Raw genomic sequence first — 22,086 nt, 5'->3', positions numbered from 1 at the left:
GGCCGGTAGGGATATCCTTGTCTCATCGCGCTCCAGCGACTCCTGTGGCGGGCCGGGCGCAGTGCGCGCTAACCAAGGGGGCCAGGTACACGGTGTTTCCTCCGACACATTGGTGCGGCTGGCTTCCGGGTTGGAGGCGCGCTGTGTTAAGAAGCAGTGCGGCTTGGTTGGGTTGTGCTTCGGAGGACGAATGGCTTTCGACCTTCGTCTCTCCCGAGCCCGTACGGGAGTTGTAGCGATGAGACAAGATAGTAATTACTAGCGATTGGATACCACGAAAATTGGGGAGAAAATGGGATAAAAAAATTATATTAAAAAAAAAAAAAAAAAAAAAAAAAAAACTGGAGATTTAAACAATGATGAAGGATACTCCAATTCTGGTTTATCGACCCCATCACTCACCATCGTACAGAACTAGTTATTTATTTTATTTTTTTACATTTATTTAACTAACTTATTTAACTAGTCAGTTAAGAACAAATTCTTATTTACAATGATGGCCTACTAGGGAACAGTGGGTTAACTGCCTTGTTCAGGGGCGGAAGGACAGATTTTTACCTTGTCAGCTCAGGGATTCGATCCAGCAACCTTTGTTACTGGCCCAACGCTCTAACCACTAGGCTACCTGTCGCCCAGGTGTAACTCACAAAAGGACAGTTCGAAATTTTCAGGAGACTGCAAAGATTTGGCATGGGTCCTCAGATCCTCAAAAGGTTCTACAGCTGCACCATCGAGAGCATCCTGACGGGTTGCATCACTGCCTGGTATGGCAACTACTCGGCCTCCGACCGCAAGGCACTACAGAGGGTAGTGGGTACGGCCCAGTACATCACTGGGACCAAGCTTCCTGCCATCCAGGACCTCTATACCAGGCGGTGTCAGAGGAAGGCCCTAAAAATTGTCAAAGACTCCAGCCAACTAGTCATAGACTGTTCTCTCTGCTTCCGTACGGCAAGCAGTACCGGAGCATCAAGTCTAGGTCCAAGAGGCTTCTAAACAGCTTCTACCCCCAAGCCATAAGACTCCTGAACATCTAATCAAATGGCTACCCAAACTGTTTGTATTGCCCCCCTCCACCTCTTCTATGCTGCTGCTACTCTCTGTTAATATCTATGCATAGTCACAACATCTCCTCGACCAACCGGTGCCGCCACACATTGACTCTGTAACGGTACCCACTGTATATAGCTTCGCTATTGTTATTTTACTGCTGCCCTGTAACTATTTGTTACTTTTATTATTATTTGTTTTTGTACTTTCTTAAAACTCCATTGTTGGTTAAGGGCTTGTAAAGTAAGCATTTCACTGTATTTGGCGCATGCGACAAATAAAATTTGATTCGATCTTTAACAAAATAGCCTGAATAGCCAGATTTACTCAAGATGCATAGATCTACAACCGTGTCGGCATTATCTATAGACCTAGTGTTTTTATTTTGTAAATATGTTTTTTTTATGTATTCATTCCGGTTCACAGTGTGGACCGAACTGAGGTCCCAGTAACGAACGGTTCGGTATGAATATGTGTACCATTACACCCCTACAATCAAGTGAGAGTGAGGAGTTTCCCTGGATCAGTGGGTATTAGTGGTTATCCTGATGGCTATAATAGATCTTCTTCACCTCAAGTCCTCCTCATCCTTAAAGCAAAGATTCACCCAATTTTTATGTTATATCGTTTTTGGGCATCTCTGAGCGATGTTCTATCGATTCCCGGGGTCATTTCATTTTCCATGTGTGTCTGAGCTCTTCCATGTGTGTCTGAGCTCTTGCCGTCCACGTTGGGCAGAAATACAGCCGGTATGACGCAAAATGCATCACATGATGCAAAACGCATCATACTGGCTGTATTTCTGTATTTTGAAAGTTCTTTATCATGAAAACTACTTGATTGCTGGCTTGCAAAACATTTTGGGACTGTATCAACAGTGGACTAATGAAACAAATACCAAAAGATAGTTTGAGTGGAATTTTATTTATTTTAAGTATCATCAGACACCACTCCAGAGGTTGGAGAACACAGTCATCTCAGCCTCATGATACAGGGAAACATTTGAGAGAGAGTGAGAAGATACCCAGTGACTAATTTTCCTTTTCACACTTTATGCTGTTATAAATCAGTTTATCTGACATGTGCTTTGAACAGGGAACGCAAACATAACAATCTGCAGCGTATAATGAAGCTGACCATGTGTCAGAACTACCCGTACATGCATCTGGGTGTGCACTGGGGAAATAAAGGCAAAGACATGCCACTAATTCAATTCAGACAGCAAAAAATGTACATACTATTTATTTCAAGTCTCCTATTGCATTTGGCTTTGTTGTCACTCTCTTTAGGGATACTGAATTAAGTAAAAATGACTGTATATCAGAATACAAAACAAGTTCCCACAAGCCCAGCATGGAGGATAATTGATCTGTGCAAAGATCCTGTGCACATAACAAAACACACATCAACACCTACAGAGTCATCTCAAAATAACAACTTGCCATTTAAGAATCTAGTGCGCCTGTTGTCCATGTTTGAAAGGCAGGAATTCCACTGTTTACTACACCCTAAAAATAAAAAGCTGTGTCATAACAGTTACCTCACATCTCCTCAAAGTAGCCTATGCACTTTTAATCCCTTTATCTATTTCTGGCAGTAGACGTGTATTGTTGATGTCATTGTGTGTGAGGAGGACATAAGTTCTATCAGTGTGTTGATGGTGTATGGCTGGAGTGATGCCATGTTGTCCTTTATACAGGCCTGAGGGGGAGGCACCACATGTCTTCACAACCTGCTACAGTAGGGGGGGTTCAGCTACTTTGTCAACCAAATAATTAAAGAGAAACCTGTGCCTTTTGGCCCAACAATCATACATTTGCAGAAAGAATGTGCATGTTTTCAGTACAGTGCCACTGAGAGAGGGGGCAACCTTGGGTAGTGTGCCGTGGTAGTGCGGCCGCCCTCCAGAACAGTGGCACTGCGTCAGGGCTGCCCTTCAGTGCAGAACCACCATCTGGGCAGCAGTGGTCACAGGCCCTTGTCAGCACTGGAGAGTGAGTCACAATGGCCTCAATTACAGTAGACTGGGGAGTGCACCTCACCATGGAAGCCCACAGAACCTGACCAACTGACAGCTGCAATTCACATATTAAGAGGCATTGATGGACAAACAGCACACCATTTCTCTTCAGTTTGACAGACAAATAAAGTGGAACAAATGTGCAGGTGATACTGCAGTCAGAGCATATTAATTCAAATTATTAAAAGACTGACGAGAGACCATTACAAAACCTGGACGAAAAGCACAAGATCACTCAAAGAGACTACCATATGTGACTGTTCCAATCAATACCATTACTACCCTGTTATAACAACAGGCACAGTTCAGTTGCAAACCTTGTTGGAAAATACATCATGTGAAAATAGAAGATGACAAACTATGAACACAGCAACTCAGATGGGCCACTGTGTCAGAAGATAACTGACTAATATTTACAACCTAAAAGACAAAAGGACAACACAAAGGGCAACCTGCAACAGCTCTCAATATTGTAGAGATAAGCATGGGTTGGGCTAAGGTATGCACTTGCATGATGAATCAGTACTGAATCCGTAACTGCAGATACCTCAAGAAAGGAAAGGTACAGTGGAAAGGTACATACAGTATGTTGCAACATGGTACTCGTGGTTAGAGCGTTGGGCCAGTAACCCACTGTTCCCCGGGCGCCGAAGACGTCGATTAAGGCAGCACCCCGCACCTCTCTCATTCAGAGGGGTTGGGTTAAATGCGGAAGACACATTTCAGTTGAAGGAATTCAGTTGTATAACTGACTAGGTATCCCAATTTCCCAATCTTCAGATTTATAACAAGCATGCTACAAGTGACAGGCTAAGGCGACAATGTAAAAGTTGCCCAAACAGGCTCATTTTTAAATCACTCAATGGCAACAAGTAATCCCCAAAAACCAGACATAGGGAACTGTTTTTAGTGTTATAATGCATCTCTTTTCAACAGCATACAACAAATCCAGAGTTGTTGACTAACTCTCTCCTGCATTAATTGATCTCTTGTGTGCTGATAAAGAGATTGTTGATAGTGGTAACAATGTAACAAGTCAAGGGAACCAAGCATGATTTCCTTGAATTTCCTCCATTGCTGCTGTCTGTGGAGGAAATTATTGAAATTGTTCCAAGCTTTTCACTGTGACCCAAAGTGAACCCACCATCTTTACACAAGTCAGTTACCTAGCAACATCGCGGCAGGGTAATCACAAATTGATGGCTCGCAATGCTCATCACATGCATAAAAAGGATGCGCTGAAATAGAATACTGTCTAGGACTCACCCAAAATCAAAGTTAATTGGCCGTTCCCTCTTTCGGTCACGAGCGCGTTTTGGTTCCTCTGTGGGATACTCAGCAGACATAGAAAATAAAAAGTGACATTACATGCCAGCTTGAAATGTTACAATGTAGCCCACAATTAATTTAGTCCGTTTCCTTTCCGTTGTCTTGAGGACGTTTGATAGTTGAACTACTTCATGTAAACAGGAATTAGGGACAGCCTCAGGTCATCATCTTTCTTGAGCTGCATCCGAGTCCTCACATTTCCTTGAACAAATAACTACGTTGGCCCTAAACTGTATGGTAGTAAACCGATAAAAAGCGGGGTCAAGTTATGACAACCGACAAAAATCCATGTAGGCTACTGAAACGTTATTGTATCCAGTAGTAATTCACACGCGAGTTGCCTTCATCACTTCAGTTACCGCTCGAGCGAAAGAGACGCTCTGGATTCAAACACCGATAAAACCGAAGTCCGTAAATCCTCTTGAATCAAGAGTATTGCGACAATATGGTGAAGATACTCGCAATCCTGAGCTTCTGATGGTTGCCTCTAGTCTTGTTTGCTACATACGTGAACGTGAACCACAACTATGAATTTGCTTCCCTCTCGCGCTCAGGCCAAATGGATTGCGCCCCCTGTTGGCCAAATGCTCGTGCATTTCCGCAAACGGAAATGAGTTACCTCTGGTTCGTTCAGCCATTCCTATGGGGAAAATTAATGGGGAAAGAATAGGGTTTAAGGAAAAACGCCGGAAAATGAAGTCTGAGGTTAACACAGGTTTAGGAGATCCTATGCGTTTTGATATATGAGATAATATCAGTCAGTTAACATGAGCTTTATGCATTATGAAGCTTTTATGTTCTTTATGTGCTTTTTTAAATTACATAAATGCTTAAAAATTCACAAAAAGTGACATTACCTGATGAAGATTATCTCATAAGAGAACATCTCCTAAGCCTGTGTTTACCACAGTCCTTATTTTTGGCGTTAATCCAAAAACACCATTCATTTCCCAATAGGCTTTGTACAAAGACCCATGGCGGAGTTACTGCATACAAAAAGATGCCATTACTATTTCTCTCTATATGATGCATACTTATGAAAAGATCGAATGATGTCAAGGAAAAATGTAGGTTGTGCATACGACAGGGAAATAAGGCTTAACATTAAATTCAAATAATGTAAAATCTATTCAATTGGTATAGGAGTATCACAGTATGATTCAAAATACCCATAAAACCTAGAGGACACACAAGGAAATGGTTCCAATCATTTTTCCAGCATTAATTTTAGAAACACTTCAAATAAGGGCTGTGTTTTGTGTAGGTTTACCCTGGTGTGATGTTTTGATAACTGTGTAAACCTCTCTAGGACAAGGTGTCTTTTATCAATATATTCACCTTTATTTACCCTCAAAAAATGAAATGCTAATTAGCTGCTAATGTAGCTATCATAAAGAACTACTAATGCCATGATGATCTGAATCGAGGCAAAGGTAAGAATCTCTGGATTAACTATCAAATGTTAGCTAAAGTGGTAATTAATAAATAGGCTACATTTCTTTAAATGGATAATTATGTGAACTGTCTTCTGCAAATTTTAAGTTGACACAATACCCGTTAGCAAAGACATCAGCTAGAGATGACATGCAGGAGCTTGCAGGGATTTGTAGTTTTGCATGATGTCTACTTTGACGCTAATTAGCATTTTCGAATCTGAGACGAAATAGAGCCGAATATACTGATAAAAGTAAACTTGTCCGAGAGCGATTTACATGGTTATTAAAACGTCACACCAGGGTTAGTCTACACAAAACACAGCCCTTATTTTAAGTATTTCTAAAATCCCCTATGGGAAAAATGAACGGTGGAAAAACTATTGGTTTGATTGGTATTATGACACCTCCACAGTGGTGCTCTACAGGAAGCACCATGAAAACCCAGCCTACAGTTGATGATGACCATATATCTCTGACTGCATACAGGGTAAGGAAACAAATATGTAATTTTGGAATATGGGTGAACTATCCTTTTAAAAGCCGAAAGAAACCATAAAGTAAAGTGAAATATTTGGAAATGTGGTCTCTTTTCCTTTGTCCTTTCCTTATACGCTTAATGTTGTATGCTTTAAAACAAGATGGGGCCTTGCAGTCACATGTTGCATTGTTTATAGCCAGACCTTTATATATACAGTCTATGAGCCAGACCCACAGAAACCTTCTTACTTGTGTGACATAATATGGATGCAACAGATAGGAGAATCAAGCTCCTTCTAAACAAAACTGAGAATCACCTGTTCTAATCTTTTAGTGGTCTCTAAAGGAATAGTACTCCATTATCAACCTTGAAAATTGCATTGGTCTTAGACGCCGTGGAGGTCCTGGGCTGTCGTGGTTACACGTGGTCTGCGGTTGTGAGGCCGGTTGTACGTACTGCCAAATTCTCTAAAACGACGTTGGAGGCAGCTTATGGTAGAGAAATTAACATTCAATTTTCTGGCAACAGGTCTGGTGGACATTCATGCAGTCAGCATGCGAATTACACGGTCCTTCAAAACTTGAGACATCTGTAGTATTGTGTTGTGTGACAAAACTGCACATCTTAGATTGGCCATTTATTGCCCCCCCAGCACAAGGTGCACCTGTGTAATGATCATGCTCTTTAATCAGCTTTTTGATATGCCACACCTGTCAGGTCTACAGATTATCTTGGCAAAGGACAAATATTACTAACAGGAATGTAAACAAAATTTCTTGTCAAAATTTGAGATAAATACACTTTTTTGTGCGTATGGAAAATTTTGAGGATCTTTAATTTCAGCTCATGAAACATAGGACCAACACTTTACATGTTGCGTTTATATTTTTGTTCAGTATATACAGTATATACACTGCTCAAAAAAATAAAGGGAACACGTAAACAACACAATGTAACTCCAAGTCAATCACACTTCTGTGAAATCAAACTGTCCACTTAGGAAGCAACACTGATTGACAATAAATTTCACATGCTGTTGTGCAAATGGAATAGACAAAAGGTGGAAATTATAGGCAATTAGCAAGACACCCCCAATAAAGGAGTGGTTCTGCAGGTGGTGACCACAGACCACTTCTCAGTTCCTATGCTTCCTGGCTGATGTTTTGGTCACTTTTGAATGCTGGCGGTGCTTTCACTCTAGTGGTAGCATGAGACGGAGTCTACAACCCACACAAGTGGCTCAGGTAGTGCAGCTCATCCAGGATGGCACATCAATGCGAGCTGTGGCAAGAAGGTTTGCTGTGTCTGTCAGCGTAGTGTCCAGAGCATGGAGGCGCTACCAGGAGACAGGCCAGTACATCAGGAGACGTGGAGGAGGCCGTAGGAGGGCAACAACCCAGCAGCAGGACCACTACCTCCGCCTTTGTGCAAGGAGGAGCACTGCCAGAGCCCTGCAAAATGACCTCCAGCAGGCCACAAATGTGCACAGTTTGATTTCACAGAAGTGTGATTGACTTGGAGTTACATTGTGTTGTTTAAGTGTTCCCTTTATTTTTTTGAGCAGTGTATATTTATAATCTGGACTCTGACATTGTTTGTTTCGATATATCTTAATTAAATTATTTTTTAAATTGTTTTGGGGATTTGTGTGTATTGTTAGGTATTACTGCACTATTGGAGCCAGAGCTAGAAACATAAGCATTTTGCTGCACCTGCGACAGCATCTGCAAAATATGTGTAGTAATTGTTTGTAAGTGATTTACCCAAAATACTCTGTAATGTCAAAGTGTAAGAAAAATTCTAACATTTGTAAAAATATCTTGTTTAGATAAGTATTCAACCCCCTGAGTAAATACTTTTCAGAATCAGCTTTTTCAGCAATTACAGCTATGAGTCTGTCTGGTTAAGTCTCTAAGAGCTTTGCACACCTGGATTGTACAATATTTGCTCATAATTTTTTTATTTATAATTCTAGCTCTGTCAATTTGGTTGTTGATCAATGCTAAACAGACATTTTCAAGTCTTGCCATAGGATTTCAAGCGTTTATAACTCAAAACTGTATCTAGGCCACTCAGGAACATTCAATGTCATCTTGGTAAGCAACTCCAGTGTATGTTTCAGGTTATTGTCATACTGTAAGTTGAATTTGTCTCCCAGTGTATGTTGGAATGCAGCCTGAACCAGGTTTTCCTCTAGGATTTTGCCTGTGTTTAGCTCTATTCCATTTCTTTTCATCCTAAAAAAACTCCCTAGTCCTTGCCGATGACAAACATAGCCATAACATGATGCAGCCACCACCATGCTTGAAAATATGAAGAGTGGTACTCAGTGATGTGTTGTGTTGGATATACCCCAAACATAACTTTGTATTCAGGACACAAAGATAATTTCTTTGCCACATTTTTTGCAGTTTTAGTTTACTTTACTGTTTATTGCAAACAGGATGCATGTTTTGGAATATTTTTGTTCTGTACAGGCTTCCTTCTTTTCACTCTGTCAATTAGGTTAGTATTGTGGAGTAACTACAATGTTGATCCATCCTCAGTTTTCTCCCATCACAGTCATTAACATCTAACTTTTTTAAAGTCACCATTGGCCTCAAGGTGAAATCCCTGAGCGGTTTCCTTCCTCTCCGGCAGCTGAGTTATGAAGGATGCCTGTATCTTTGTAGTGACTGGGTGTATTGATTCACCATCCAAAGTGTAATTAATAACTTCCCCATGCTCAAAGGGATATTCAAGTTTTTATTTTTTTCTATCTACCAATCAATAGGTGCCCTTCTTTGCGAGACAATGGAAAACCTCCCTGGTCTTTGTGGTTGAATATGTTTGAAATTCACTGCTCGACTGAGGGACTTTATAGATAATTGTATGTTTGGGGTACAGAGATGAGGTATTTATTCAAAAATCATGTTAAACACTATTATTGCACACAGAGTGAGTCCATGCAACTTATGTGACTTGTTAAGCACATTTTTACTCCTGAACTTATTTAGGCGTGCCATAACAAAGGTATTGAATAATTACTGACTGAAGTAATTTAAGCTTTTCTTTTTTAAATAATTTGTAAAAATGTTGAATAAAAAAATTCCGCTTTGACATTATGGGGTATAAAATCCCAATTAAATTTAAATTCCGGGTGTAAAACAACAAAATGTGGTAAAGTCAAGGGGAATACTTTCTGAAGGCACTGTATAAACGGCACACATGATAAATCTACTTCCACAGACCAACATTTGATCGTGAAAAGGTAAAGGAATTTTTGCATATGGAGGGTGTTGTCTGACTCTGTTTTCCCAATTAGATCCTTTTTACCATTTGATTATGCTCTAGAATACATTAAAAGGTAATCGTGAAAGGAAATCATGTCAGACAGCCATGATAGCATTCAGGTGTTGGTCCTCCTTATACTTCAGTCCATGTGGTGGCGATAGTGTGCCACTGTTGGTTCATACCCACCAATCCAGGAGGGGAAAAAAGTAAACGGTGAACTTGATTTGCTGAGGCTGAAGAGGAAGTGATTGTTTCTTTTGTATTTACACGTGTAAACAATCATATTTTCGCCTAAATTTGTCCGCTGCATTATTGAAACACTGTAAAGAGAGATATCACTTTTAGTCTAAATGCAAACTGAGCCCTCTCACGTAATTCGGGAGGGAAATGTCAAGATTATTCGTTAACCTGATCTTTCAAGTGACGGGGAAGGTAACATGGGGAACCTCAGGACGACCTCCACTTTTTACTGTGCCACCCGTTAGCTTGGCACATGTTCAGACCGCCGGTAAGAAAGATTACATTGATCTCCCTGTCCTAAATGAAGACGAGCTGGACGAGCAGTTTGTAAGAGGGTCAGGACCTGGTGGTCAGGCGACCAACAAAACCAGCAACTGTGTGGTGCTCAGGCACATCCCAACTGGCATTGTCGTTAAGGTGACTAACATATTACATTAAGCCTTTTTTAGTTCATGATGACCATAAGACAGCCAATATTACACATGGACAACACGAAATACATTAACTTTTTGATAGGCTATTCTTCCTGGGCCATACTTCCATATGCATATGCTGTATGGGGGTCTTTTAGGTCCCCCATAAAGGTAGGTAAGGTGCCCCATTTAGGAGCAGTGGTGTAGTGCTCATTTTTTAGGTGAGGGAGCGCAAAAGAAATGTAAATTACGTCCTAATTTCCTCAATCAAAGTTTGTATGGACAGATGTAGCCTTTTGAATAACCTATCATTACAGGGCTCTCCAACTCCGTTCCTGGAGCACTACCGTCTTGTATGTTTTCACACCTACCCCAGTTGTAACAAACCTGATTCATTTTATAAACCATCTAATTATTAGAATCAGCTGTGCTAGATTAGGGTTGAAATGAAAACCTACAGGATAGCTCTCCTGGAATAGGGTTTGAGAGCCCTGTTATAGAATATGCATAAAATGCATCCTCCAATTGCAACGTCTGCCCATGCCCACACATATTGTCTCAAGAAAATGTTATATTTTTATACGCTAAAACACCAAGTTAGGCATACCTAATTTCAAAATAGACCATCATCATTGTCAATCATGAATGATAATTATTTGTTTTACCGGGTCTAACTGCATCTGCATGGCAATCATTTTATTGATCTCAATCAGTTTAATGGGAATAGCCTATGCATTTCAATCTTCTTGAATTACTGTTTGTGAGTGAACAACTTTATCTCATGATCATGACATATAAAAAGTAGCTTTTTCAAAATATGTTTTGTCGAGATCATGAGATAAACTCTATAAATAGGAGAGGGCGGATTGATGATAGATTGACAGTATGTCTGAGGTGGCAGAACCCACGGTCCATCTGCACATTTGTTTTAATTTATTGCTACACTAAGGGATGATACATTTCATGCTAACATCATGCGTTCATTTGTGTTTCTGGAGCTCATCAGTTTATAAGTTAGAATGTTAGGAAGCTAAATGTCCCTTACCTTGAGCTAAGAGCTCTTGGGCAGCTAAGCCCTCGTGTGGCAGTTAAGCCCTGAATGATGACTGACAGGCAGCACTGTCTCCCAGGCTGTATGCCACCCCCAAGACCACAGCCAATTGCATGTAAGCAACAACGCAGCTACAGAGCCTTCAGAAAGTATTCATACCCCTTGACTTATTCCATATTTTGTTGTTATAGCTTGAATTCTCACCCATCTACACACAATATCCCATAATGACAAAATGAAAACATGTTTTTAGAAATGTTTGCAAATGTATTGAAAATGAAATACAGAAATATCTAATTTATCTAAGTAGTCACACCCCTGAGTCTGTGCTTAGTTCCATTCCGTTGTATTTTTTATCCTGAAAAACTCCCCAGTCCTTTAACGATTACAAGCATACCCATAGCATGATGCAGCCACCACTATGCGTGAAAATATAGAGAGTGGTACTCAGTAATGTGTTGTATTGGATTTACCCCAAACATAACACTTTGTATTCTGGACAAAGTATTACTTTAGTGCCTTGTTGCAAACAGGATGCATGTTTTGGAATATTTGAATTATGTACAGGCTTCATTCTTTTCACTCTGTCAGTTAGGTTAGTATTGTGGAATAACTACAATATTGTTGATCCATCCTCAGTTTTCTCCTATCACAGCCATTAAACTCTGTGACTAACTGTTGGCCTCATGGTGAAATCCCAAAGCGGTTTCCTTCCTTTCCGGCAACTGAGTTAAAGTAGGAAGGACGCCTGTATCTTTGTAGTGACTGGGTGTATTGATACACCATCCAAAGTATAATTAATAACTTCATGCTTAAAGGGATATTCAATGTCTGCTTCATTTTTTTTTTTTTTTTTTGAAAACCTTGCCTGTCTTTGTGGTTGAATCTGTGTTTGAAATTCACTGCTCGACTGAAGGACCTTACAGATAATTGTATGTGTGGGGTAGAGAGATTAGGTAATCATTTAAATCATGTTAACTGTTATTGCACACACAGTGAGACCCATGCACCTTATTATATGACTTGTTAAGCAGATTTTTACTCCTGGATGTATTTAGGCTTGCCATAACAAAGGGGTTGAATACTTATTGACTCAAGACGTTTCAGCTTTTCATTTGTTATTAATTTGTAAACATTAAAAAAAAGACATTCTACTTTGACATTATGGGATATTGTGTATAGGCCAGTGACAAAAAAAAATCGAAACTTAATCCATTTTAAATTCAGGCTGTAACACAACAAACTGTGGAAAAAGTCGAGGGGTGTGAATACTTTCTGAAAGCACTGTAACTTGGCAAGTCTTGTAGATTTTAAATATACTGGTTGTTAGCTTGCATAACTGATGTGTATAATTGTAAGAGACACTTCATGTTTTATGGATAATATTTACATTTACAGAGTGTGTGTGCTCCATTCCTGACAGGCTGATCAGATTCAATAGCAGTCTCAGAGGCTGATAAGTCAGGATTCTACTCTGAAGGCTGTTTCATAGGTAAAGGTCATTGCAGGCAGATTAGCAGAGTGCATTATGTATATGATCAAGACTGGGTGGGCTCTATTCCTGGCAGGCTGATACGATTCAATAGCCTATAACACACTGACACTTAATATGCCTGCAAGAAGCTTTACCTATGAAACAGCCTATAAAGCAGCATTCTTTTATCAGCCTCTGAGGCTGCTATTGAATCAGATCAGCCTGCCAGGAATAGAGCTCACCCCTTGGATCAGATATGCATCTGCCTCTAAAGCACTTTCACAGCTAATATGCCTGCAAGGAGCCTGAACTATGAAACCGCCTACAAAGCAGCATCCTGATTTATCAGCCTCAAAAGCTGAAATTTAATCTGATCAGCCTGTCAGGAATGGAGCTCACCCACTGTAAATATTATCCAGTTATGCAAGTTAACAACCAGTATAGATAACAAGTTAGCTTGTGTCGTGGAAATATTGAATCAAATATTTCTCAGATACCGGAGCTTGTCAATTCAAATAGACTTTATTACAAAAAGTAACAAAACCGAGCAATTCCATGGAAGAACTAAATTCTCTTGCCACAGACCTCAGGCCTTATAGGTTTCCACCTTCAGATAACACACATGGTCACTCCCCTCTATGTAGATGATTAACACCCCTTTGCCTCTCGCCACCATTATCTTTCTGTCTCAATTCTTGCTTGTTTACAGATTCTATTGGTGGCGTATCAATAGCAATGATACAAAAAATAAGACACACGTACTGCAGGTGTCTGTCCAATTATACTCATAGGACTACACAATGGCTCTCCCCAAGCCTGTAATGGCACAGACATACATATACAATACAACTACATGCCCTAAAGCCAGTCACAGGACCAGGCAATGACTTCCCTCAGGCCTACAACCACACAGGCATACATACATAATGCAATTGCATGTCTCAATGCTAGTCACAGGACCAGGTAATGACTTCCCTCAGGCCTACAACTGCACAGGCATACATTTTCTGCCTACTTTCTGTTTTTACATGTCTAGTGATTAACTCCATGTTGACCCAGCTCTGTTCATTCACCTGAGCTCAGCCTTTATTCTGCTTGCACATATCTATTAATTAAACTTATATTCATTCTGCTTACTACTTATATTAGTGCATAATATATGTACTGGAAAATTACCCATAGTCATGAATTTTCCCCTACACTTGCTAGCTAGCTAGCTAACAAGACTACATAGCTAACTAGCTTGCTCACAAGACTAGCAAAGTTAGCTGCATTGTTCCTTGCATGCGATTGGCTGTGGTCTTGGGGGTGGCACGCAGCCTGAGAGACGGCGCAGCCTGAGAGACGGCGCTGCCTGTCAGGCATCGTTCAGGGCTTAAATACCCTGCATTGTTATCAACGTAGCCACAGGGCTCTGATGAAGTGGTTCCTGTGATCTCGCCATAATGAGGGAACAATTTTTTCCTATTTATATGTCCTCTCTGGACTTATGTAAATTAGAGCAGATTATGTTAAAAATGTTAGCCTTTTATTTTGTTTCAATCAAAACATATATCCTCCCTAGTGGCTCTGTTGAGTTTCGGTGCATGATATCTTTTTCTGGACTATTCAGCTTCAGCTAACTATCCTAAAATCTCATTAGAAATGAGGTGTTGTTTTTGGTGTAACAGTAATGTTATAGGCCTACTAAGCTATGGTATGCATTATAGTCGGTTCTGTTATTTATGTAAAATACAAATTAAGAGATTGTGATCTTGTGAGACATTGATTTAACTACTAAACGAGCACCATTGTGAGAAGTGATAATCTTCTATTTGTAATAAGAATGTAATAAGTGATGAGTAGGACTATTAGGTGTAGGCAAAAGTTATTTTAAACTATTGGAGCGCCCTTCGGGTTCTTAAAGGACAGAGCTAAATTAACTTTGATTTAATTAGCTTGAACACTTGGTTTCAATATACCCTATTACAGAATAAAATAAAACAGAGGAACTATCAATTCATAGAATTTATTTGCATAGATTTAATCATCAAATCAATTGACCAAGAAGTGAACATATATCATTACTAGGTAGAATTGAAGGGAATTTGTTTTAAAACGATCATAAAATCAAGCTGTTGATGTGGTGTATTCATGCATCTCAATAAACTATAACTTAAATGCATTATTACCTCCAATTTGTCCAAAATTCACATTTCCAATTTCCCACCCTGACATACCAAGGTAGAACGGGCCCTGCATCTCAACCAATAGTCAATATAGGCTAAATATCCCAAGCAGGGTTTCAGCAACTTCCAGAGGTGGTCAGGCTCTTGGGCTTTGCAGTGGCCACTCTGTTTTGGGTGTCCTCGGCAGAACGGTGTCACCGTAACCAAGTGGTCACATCGTTCTGGGTTCGACTGCGCAAGAGAGGGTTGGTGGAGATTTATGAACATCAAGGCAGACACAGCTGAATAAAAAAAAAAAAAATCTTATTGGCTAAAGTTGTCAAGCCTCCAACGGGCCTCCGCAGTACACACATGTAGCCTACAGTTCATCATTCTCACCACCGCCAGAGAGAAAGGGAAGAAGCCACCATTTACCTGCCTCTAGGCTGCTATAGACTACGAATTTATTTGGATTGTCATTCTATTGTTTTTCATGGAATTTGTGGTAATTAAATAATTTATTTAGAATTGATCAGAATACATTTTCTGTGTATTCTCAAATTGAAAAAACTGAGGTGCTCCCTCACGCTCCATCAGCACTAGACACTTGTTTAGGAGGTACCGTAATCTGTACATTTTTATTGCTAACTCCTCTCTCATAATTCAGTGCCATCAAACCAGATCGGTGGAAACAAACCGCAAAAGAGCTCGGCAGATAATGAGGGAGAAGCTTGAGGTCACCTACAAGGGAGAAGAGAGCGACATTCTGAAGAATAAGAAGGAGTCTATACAGAGGAAACAAGACAAGAGGAAAAAGGCAAATGAGAATTTGGAGAAGAAGAGACTTTTCAAAGAGGCACTGATGACAGACTCCAAACCAGGGGATGACAGGGGATGAAAAGTATGCATGAACATAACATTTAGTCTGATCAACAAATATGTCCTACCTCATCGTGATCTGTATTGTAAATAAAGAGCACCTATTGAAATCAATTATATTGTCATCAATCTGTCTAAGATACTTTTATTGGACCAATAAAATCAAAGGTCTTTTGAGTCTTTGATCTTCAGGCTGGAGAGTTGGTCCAATTCAATCCAATAACTTTGTTTGCACCTTGCCTGTTAGAGCCTTGCATTTCTCTCGGTTTCTGCCAAGCATTCACGTATAAGCCCCCTGGCGTGAATGATACCTTCAAATGAAAAAGAAAAGATAAAAACACACTTAAGTTCTTGAGTCCATGAAACGTCAAATTATAACTTTACAGACCCCAATGGTGCATAGTAGATTTCACATGGCAAGTACTAGATCGCGAGAACCCAAGGAGGCATACAGCCTTCCCTATTGTTTTCAGTGAAACATATGGACCACTGCTGGGCCAATGTGTACTACAGTCCTGATGCTCTGTTTAAATGTTTAGAAACATGAATTATCCCTGCTTGTGATATGCTTTTGGAAACCTTTGGAACATTCATATCAGAGAACAAATTTTACCAATACAAAATATATACTTGTTGTGCGCCTTTAACAGGTTTCCACCTATGTATTTTGCGTTGCACATTTACCTGAACTACGACGACAGTTCATAAGCTAATGGAAACTCGAGAGGGAATAAAAATAAAAATATTGTCTTGAAGTTGTATTGGGGTTGTGCCACAGAGCATCATGGGGGTTGTATGTGTTGTAGACCGAGCACGTTTTAGATAAATGGTTGAACTGATTCCTGTCTTCCGTCTCATCATTATTGAATTGTTATAACAACATGGTTATGAACACACGAGACAACACTGTTACGGCAAAAAACTGTGAATCTATGGTAAAACAGCTAACAGTAAGTGAACCTTCAGAAATGTCTCTCACTGTTGCTGCTTGTTATAGACCCCCTTCGGCCCCCAGCTGTGCCCTGGACACCATATGTGAATTGATTGCCCCCCCATCTATCTTCAGAGTTCGTACTGTTAGGTGACTAAAACTGGGATATGCTTAACACCCCGGCCGTCCTACAATCTAAGCTAGATGCCCTCAATCTCACACATTATCAAGGAACCTACCAGGTACAACCCTAAATCCGTAAACACGGGCACCCTCATAGATATCAGCCTGACCAACTTGCCCTCTAAATACACCTCTGCTGTCTTCAACCAGGATCTCAGTGATCCCTGCCTCATTGCCTGCGTCCGTAATGGGTCCGTGGTCAAACGACCACGCCTCATCACTGTCAAACGCAGGCTACACTTCAGCGAGCAGGCCTTTCTAATCGACCTGGACCGGGTATCCTGGAAGGATATTGACCTCATCCCGTCAGTAGAGGATGCCTGGTTATTCTTTAAAAGTGCTTTCCTCACCATCTTAAATAAGCATGCCCCATTCAAAACATTTTGAACTAAGAACAGATATAGCCTTTGGTTCACTCCGGACTTGAATGCCCTTGAGCACAAAAACATCCTGTGGCGTACTGCATTGGCATCGAATAGTCCCCGCGATATGCCATTTTTCAGGGAAGTTAGGAACCAATATACACAGTTAGTTAGGAAAGCAAAGGCTAGCTTTTTCAAAAAGAAATTTGCATCCTGTAGCACAAATTCCCAAAAGTTTTAGGACACTGTAAAGTCCATGGAGAATAACAGCACCTCCTCCCAGCTGCCCACTGCAATGAGGCTAGGAAACACTGTCACCACCGATAAATCTACGATAATCGAGCATTTTTCTACAACTGGCCATGCTTTCCACCTGGCTACCCCTACCCCGGTCAACAGCTCTGCACCCCCCACAGCAACTTGCCCAAGCCCCCCCCCCTGCTTCTCCTTCACCCAAATCGAGATAGCTGATGTTCTGAAAGAGCTGCAAAATCTGGACCCCTACAAATCAGCTGGGCTGGACAAACTGGACTCTCTAAAACGATCCGCCGCAATTGTCGCTATTACTAGCCTGTTCAACCTCTCTTTCATATCGTCTGAGATCCCCAAAGATTGGAAAGCTGCCGCAGTCATCCCCCTCTTCAAAGGGGGGGACACTCTTGACCCAAACTGCTACAGACCTATATCTATCCTACCCTGCCTTTCTAAGGTCTTCGAAAGCCAAGTTAACAAACAGATCACCGACCATTTCGAATCCCACTGTACCTTCTCCGCTATGCAATCTGGTTTCTGAGCTGGTCATGGGTGCACCTCAGCCACGCTCAAGGTCCTAAACGATATCATAACCGCCATCGATAAAGACAGTACCTGGCCAAGACTTTCAACTCTGTCAATCACCGCATTCTTATGGGCAGACTCAACAGCCTTGGTTTCTCAAATGACTGCCTCGCCTGGTTCACCACCTACTTCTCAGAGTTCAGTGTGTCAAATCGGAGGGCCTGTTGTCCGGACCTCTGGCAGTCTCTATGGGGGTGCCACAGGGTTCAATTATCAGGCCGACTCTTTTCTCTGTATATATCAATGATGTCGCTCTTGCTGCTGGTGATTCTCTGATCCACCTCTATGCAGACGACACCATTCTGTATACTTCTGGCTCTTCTTTGGACAGTGTTAACAAACCTCCAAATGAGCTTCAATGACATACAACACTCCTTCCGTGGCCTCCAACTGCTCTTAAATGCTAGTAAAACTAAATGCATGCTCTTCAACCGATCGCTGCCCGCACCCGCCCGCCCGTCCAGCATCAGTACTCTGGACGATTCTGACTTAAATATGTGGACAACTACAAATACCGAGGTGTCTAGTTAGACTGTAAACTCTCCTTCCAGAGTCAGATTAAGCATCTCCAATCCAAAACGAAATCTAGAAACGGCTTCCTATTTCGCAACAAAGCATCCTTCACTCATGCTGCCAAACATACCATCGTAAAACTGACTACCGATCCTTGACTTTGGCGATGTCATTTACAAAATAGCCTCCAACACTCTAGTCAGCAAACTGGATGTAGTCTATCACAGTGCCATCCGTTTTGTCACCAAAGCCCCATATACTACCCACCACTGCGACCTGTATGCTCTCGTTGGCTGGCCCTCACTTCATATTCATCGCCAAACCCACTGGCTCCAGATCATCTATAAGTCTCTGCTAGGTAAAGCCCCACCTTATCTCAGCTCACTGGTCACCATAACAACACCCACCCGTAGCACGTGCTCCAGCAGGTATATTTCACTGGTCATCCCCAAAGCCAACACCTCTTTGGCCGCCTTTTCTTCCAGTTCTCTCCTGCCAATGACTGGAACGAATTGCAAAAATCACTGAAGCTGGAGACTTACATCTCCTTCACTAACTTCAAGCATCAGCTGTCAGAGCAGCTTACCGATCACTGCACCTGTACACAACCCATCTGTAAATAGCCCATCCAATGACCCCATCCCCATATTGTTATTTATTTTTGCTCTTTTGCACCCCAGTATCTCTACTTGCACATCATCTGCATATCTATCACTCCAGTGTTAATGCTAAATTGTAATTATTTCGCCACTATGGCCTATTTATTGCCATACCTCCCTAATCTTACTACATTTGCACACACTGTATATAGATTTTTCTATTGTGTTATTGACTATGTTTGTTTACAACATGTGTAACTCTGTTGTCTTCGTCGAACTGCTTTGCTTTATCTTAGCCAGGTCGCAGTTGTAAATGAGAACTTGTTCTCAACTGGCCTACCTGGTTAAATAAAGGTGATTATTTTTTTATTTTTTTTAATGATCAGCTGTAGACCACACTATATACCTAGAGAGTTTATCTGTATTTTTTGTAGCTGTTTACATACCACCACAGACGGCTCTAACACAGCATTGAATGAGCTGTATTATGCCATAAGCAAACAGGAAAACGCTCACCCAGAGACGGAGCTCCTTGTAGCCGGGGACTTTAATGCAGGGAAACTTAAATCCGTTTCACCAAATTTCTATCAGCATGTCACATGTGCAACCAGAGGGGAAAAAACTCTGGACCACCTTTACTCCACACACAGAGACGCATACAAAGCTCTCCCTTGCCCTCCATTTGGCAAATCTGACCATAATTCTATTCTCCTGATTCCTGCTTACAAGCAAAAATTAAAGCAGGAAGCACCAGTGACTAGATCAATAAAAAAGTGGTCAGATGAAGCAGATGCTAAGCTACAGGATTGTTTTGCTAGCACAGACTGGAAAATGTTCCGGGATTCCTCCGATGGCATTGAGGAGTACACCACAGTTATTGGCTTCATCAATAAGTGCATCGATGACGTCGTCCCCACAGTGACTACGTACATACCCCAACCAGAAGCCATGGATTACAGGCAACGGACACACGGAGCTAAAGGCTAAAGCTGCCTCTTTCAAGGAGCGGGACTCTAACCCAGAAGCTTATAAGAAATCCCGCTATGCCCTCCGACGAACCATCAAAACAGGCAAAGGGTCAATACAGGACTAAGATCGAATCGTACTACACCGGCTGTGACGCTCGTCGGATGTGGCAGGGCTTGTAAACAATTACAGACTACAAAAGGAAGCAGAGCCGAGAGCTGCCCAGTGACACGAGCCTACCAGACGAGCTAAACTACTTCTATGCTTGCTTTGAGACAAATAACACTGAAACATGCATGAGAGCACCAGTTGTTTCGGAAGACTGTGTGATCACGCTCTCTGCAGCCGATGTGAGTAAGACCTTTAAACAGGTCAACATCACAAGGCCAGACGAATTACCAGGACGTGTACTGCAAGCATGCGCTGACCAACTGGCAAGTGTGTTCACTGACATTTTCAACCACTCCCTGTCCGAGTCTGTAATACCAACATGTTTTAAGCAGACCACCATAGTGCCTGTGCCCAAGAACACTAAGGTAACCTGCCTAAATGACTACCGATCCGTAGCACTCACGTCTGTAGCCATGAAGTGCTTTGAAAGGCTGGTCATGGCTCACATCAACACCATTATCCCAGAAACCCTAGACCCACTCCTAGACCCACTCCTCAACAGATCCACAGATGATGCAATCTCTATTGCACTCCACACTGCCCTTTCCCACCTGAACAAAAGGAACACCTATGTGAGAATGCTATTCATTGACTACAGCTCAGCGTTCAACACCATAGTGCCCTCAAAGCTCATCACTAAGCTAAGGACCCTGGGATTAAACACCTCCCTCTGCAACTGGATCCTGCACTTCCTGACGGGCCGCCCCCAGGTGGTAAGGGTAGGTAACAACACATTCGCCACGCTGATCCTCAACACAGGGGCCGCTCAGGGGTGCATGTTCAGTCCCCTCCTGTACTCCCTGTTTACTCATGACTGCACGGCCAGGCACGACTCCAACACCATCATCAAGTTTGCAGATGACACAACAGTGGTAGGCCTGATCACCGACAATGACGAGACAGCCTATAGGGAGGTCAGAGACCTGGCCGTGTGGTGCCATGACAACAACTTCTCCCTCAACGTGATCAAGACAAAGGAGATGATTGTGGACTACAGGAAAAAGAGGACCGAGCACGCCCCCATTCTCATCGACGAGGCTGCAGTGGAGCAGGTTGAGAGCTTCAAGTTCCTTGGTGTCCACATCACCAACAAACTAACATGGTCCAAGCACACCAAGACAGTCGTGAAGAGGGCACGACAAAACCTATTCCCCCTCAGGAGACTGAAAAGATTTGGCATGGGTCCTCAGATCCTCAAAAGGTTCTACAGCTGCACCATCGAGAGCATCCTGACAGGTTGCATCACTGCCTGGTATGGCAACTGATCGGCCTCCAACCGCAAGGCACTACAGAGGGTAGTGTGAATGGCCCAGTACATCACTGGGACCAAGCTTCCTGCCATCCAGGACCTCTATACCAGGTGGTGTCAGAGGAAGGCCCTAAAAATTGTCAAAGACTCCAGCCACCCTAGTCATAGACTGTTCTCTCTGCTTCCACGCGACAAGCGGTACCGGAGCACCAAGTCTAGGTCCAAGAGGCTTCTAAACAGCTTCTACCCGCAAGCCATAAGACTCCTGAACATCCTAATCAAATAGCTATCCAGACTATTTGCATTGCCCCCCCCCCCCTCTCCTCTTTTACACTGCTGCTATTCTCTGTTGTTATCATCTATGCATAGTCACTTTAATAACTCTACCTACATGTACATATTACCTCAACAGGTATGTATATAGTCTCGCAATTGTTATTTTACTGCTGCTCTTTAATTGCTTGTTACTTTTATTTCTTATTCTT

General features: G+C 41.8%; 1 protein-coding gene across 1 annotated transcript; it reads left to right on the top strand.

The window, feature by feature from the left end:
• The first annotated feature begins 9,773 nt into the window (after positions 1-9,773).
• Positions 9,774-16,607, top strand: mtrfr (mitochondrial translation release factor in rescue). Its single transcript, XM_039013055.1, has 2 exons — positions 9,774-10,243; positions 15,579-16,607. Exons 1-2 carry the CDS (start codon positions 9,974-9,976, stop codon positions 15,807-15,809), a joined length of 501 nt encoding a protein of 166 aa, XP_038868983.1. The 5' UTR covers positions 9,774-9,973; the 3' UTR covers positions 15,810-16,607.
• The last annotated feature ends 5,479 nt before the right edge of the window (positions 16,608-22,086 follow it).

Source organism: Salvelinus namaycush, chromosome 18 (genome assembly GCF_016432855.1).
Source record: "Salvelinus namaycush isolate Seneca chromosome 18, SaNama_1.0, whole genome shotgun sequence".
Lineage (NCBI taxonomy): Eukaryota > Metazoa > Chordata > Actinopteri > Salmoniformes > Salmonidae > Salvelinus > Salvelinus namaycush.
This window is presented reverse-complemented; position numbering and strand designations above follow the sequence as displayed.

Bases quoted from the DNA above. Each gene is read 5' to 3' on its own strand.
- mtrfr (XM_039013055.1), top strand. From the start codon at position 9,974: ATGTCAAGATTATTCGTTAACCTGATCTTTCAAGTGACGGGGAAGGTA. The intron at 10,244-15,578 runs GTGACTAACATA...CTCATAATTCAG, and splicing joins CAACTGGCATTGTCGTTAAG to TGCCATCAAACCAGATCGGT.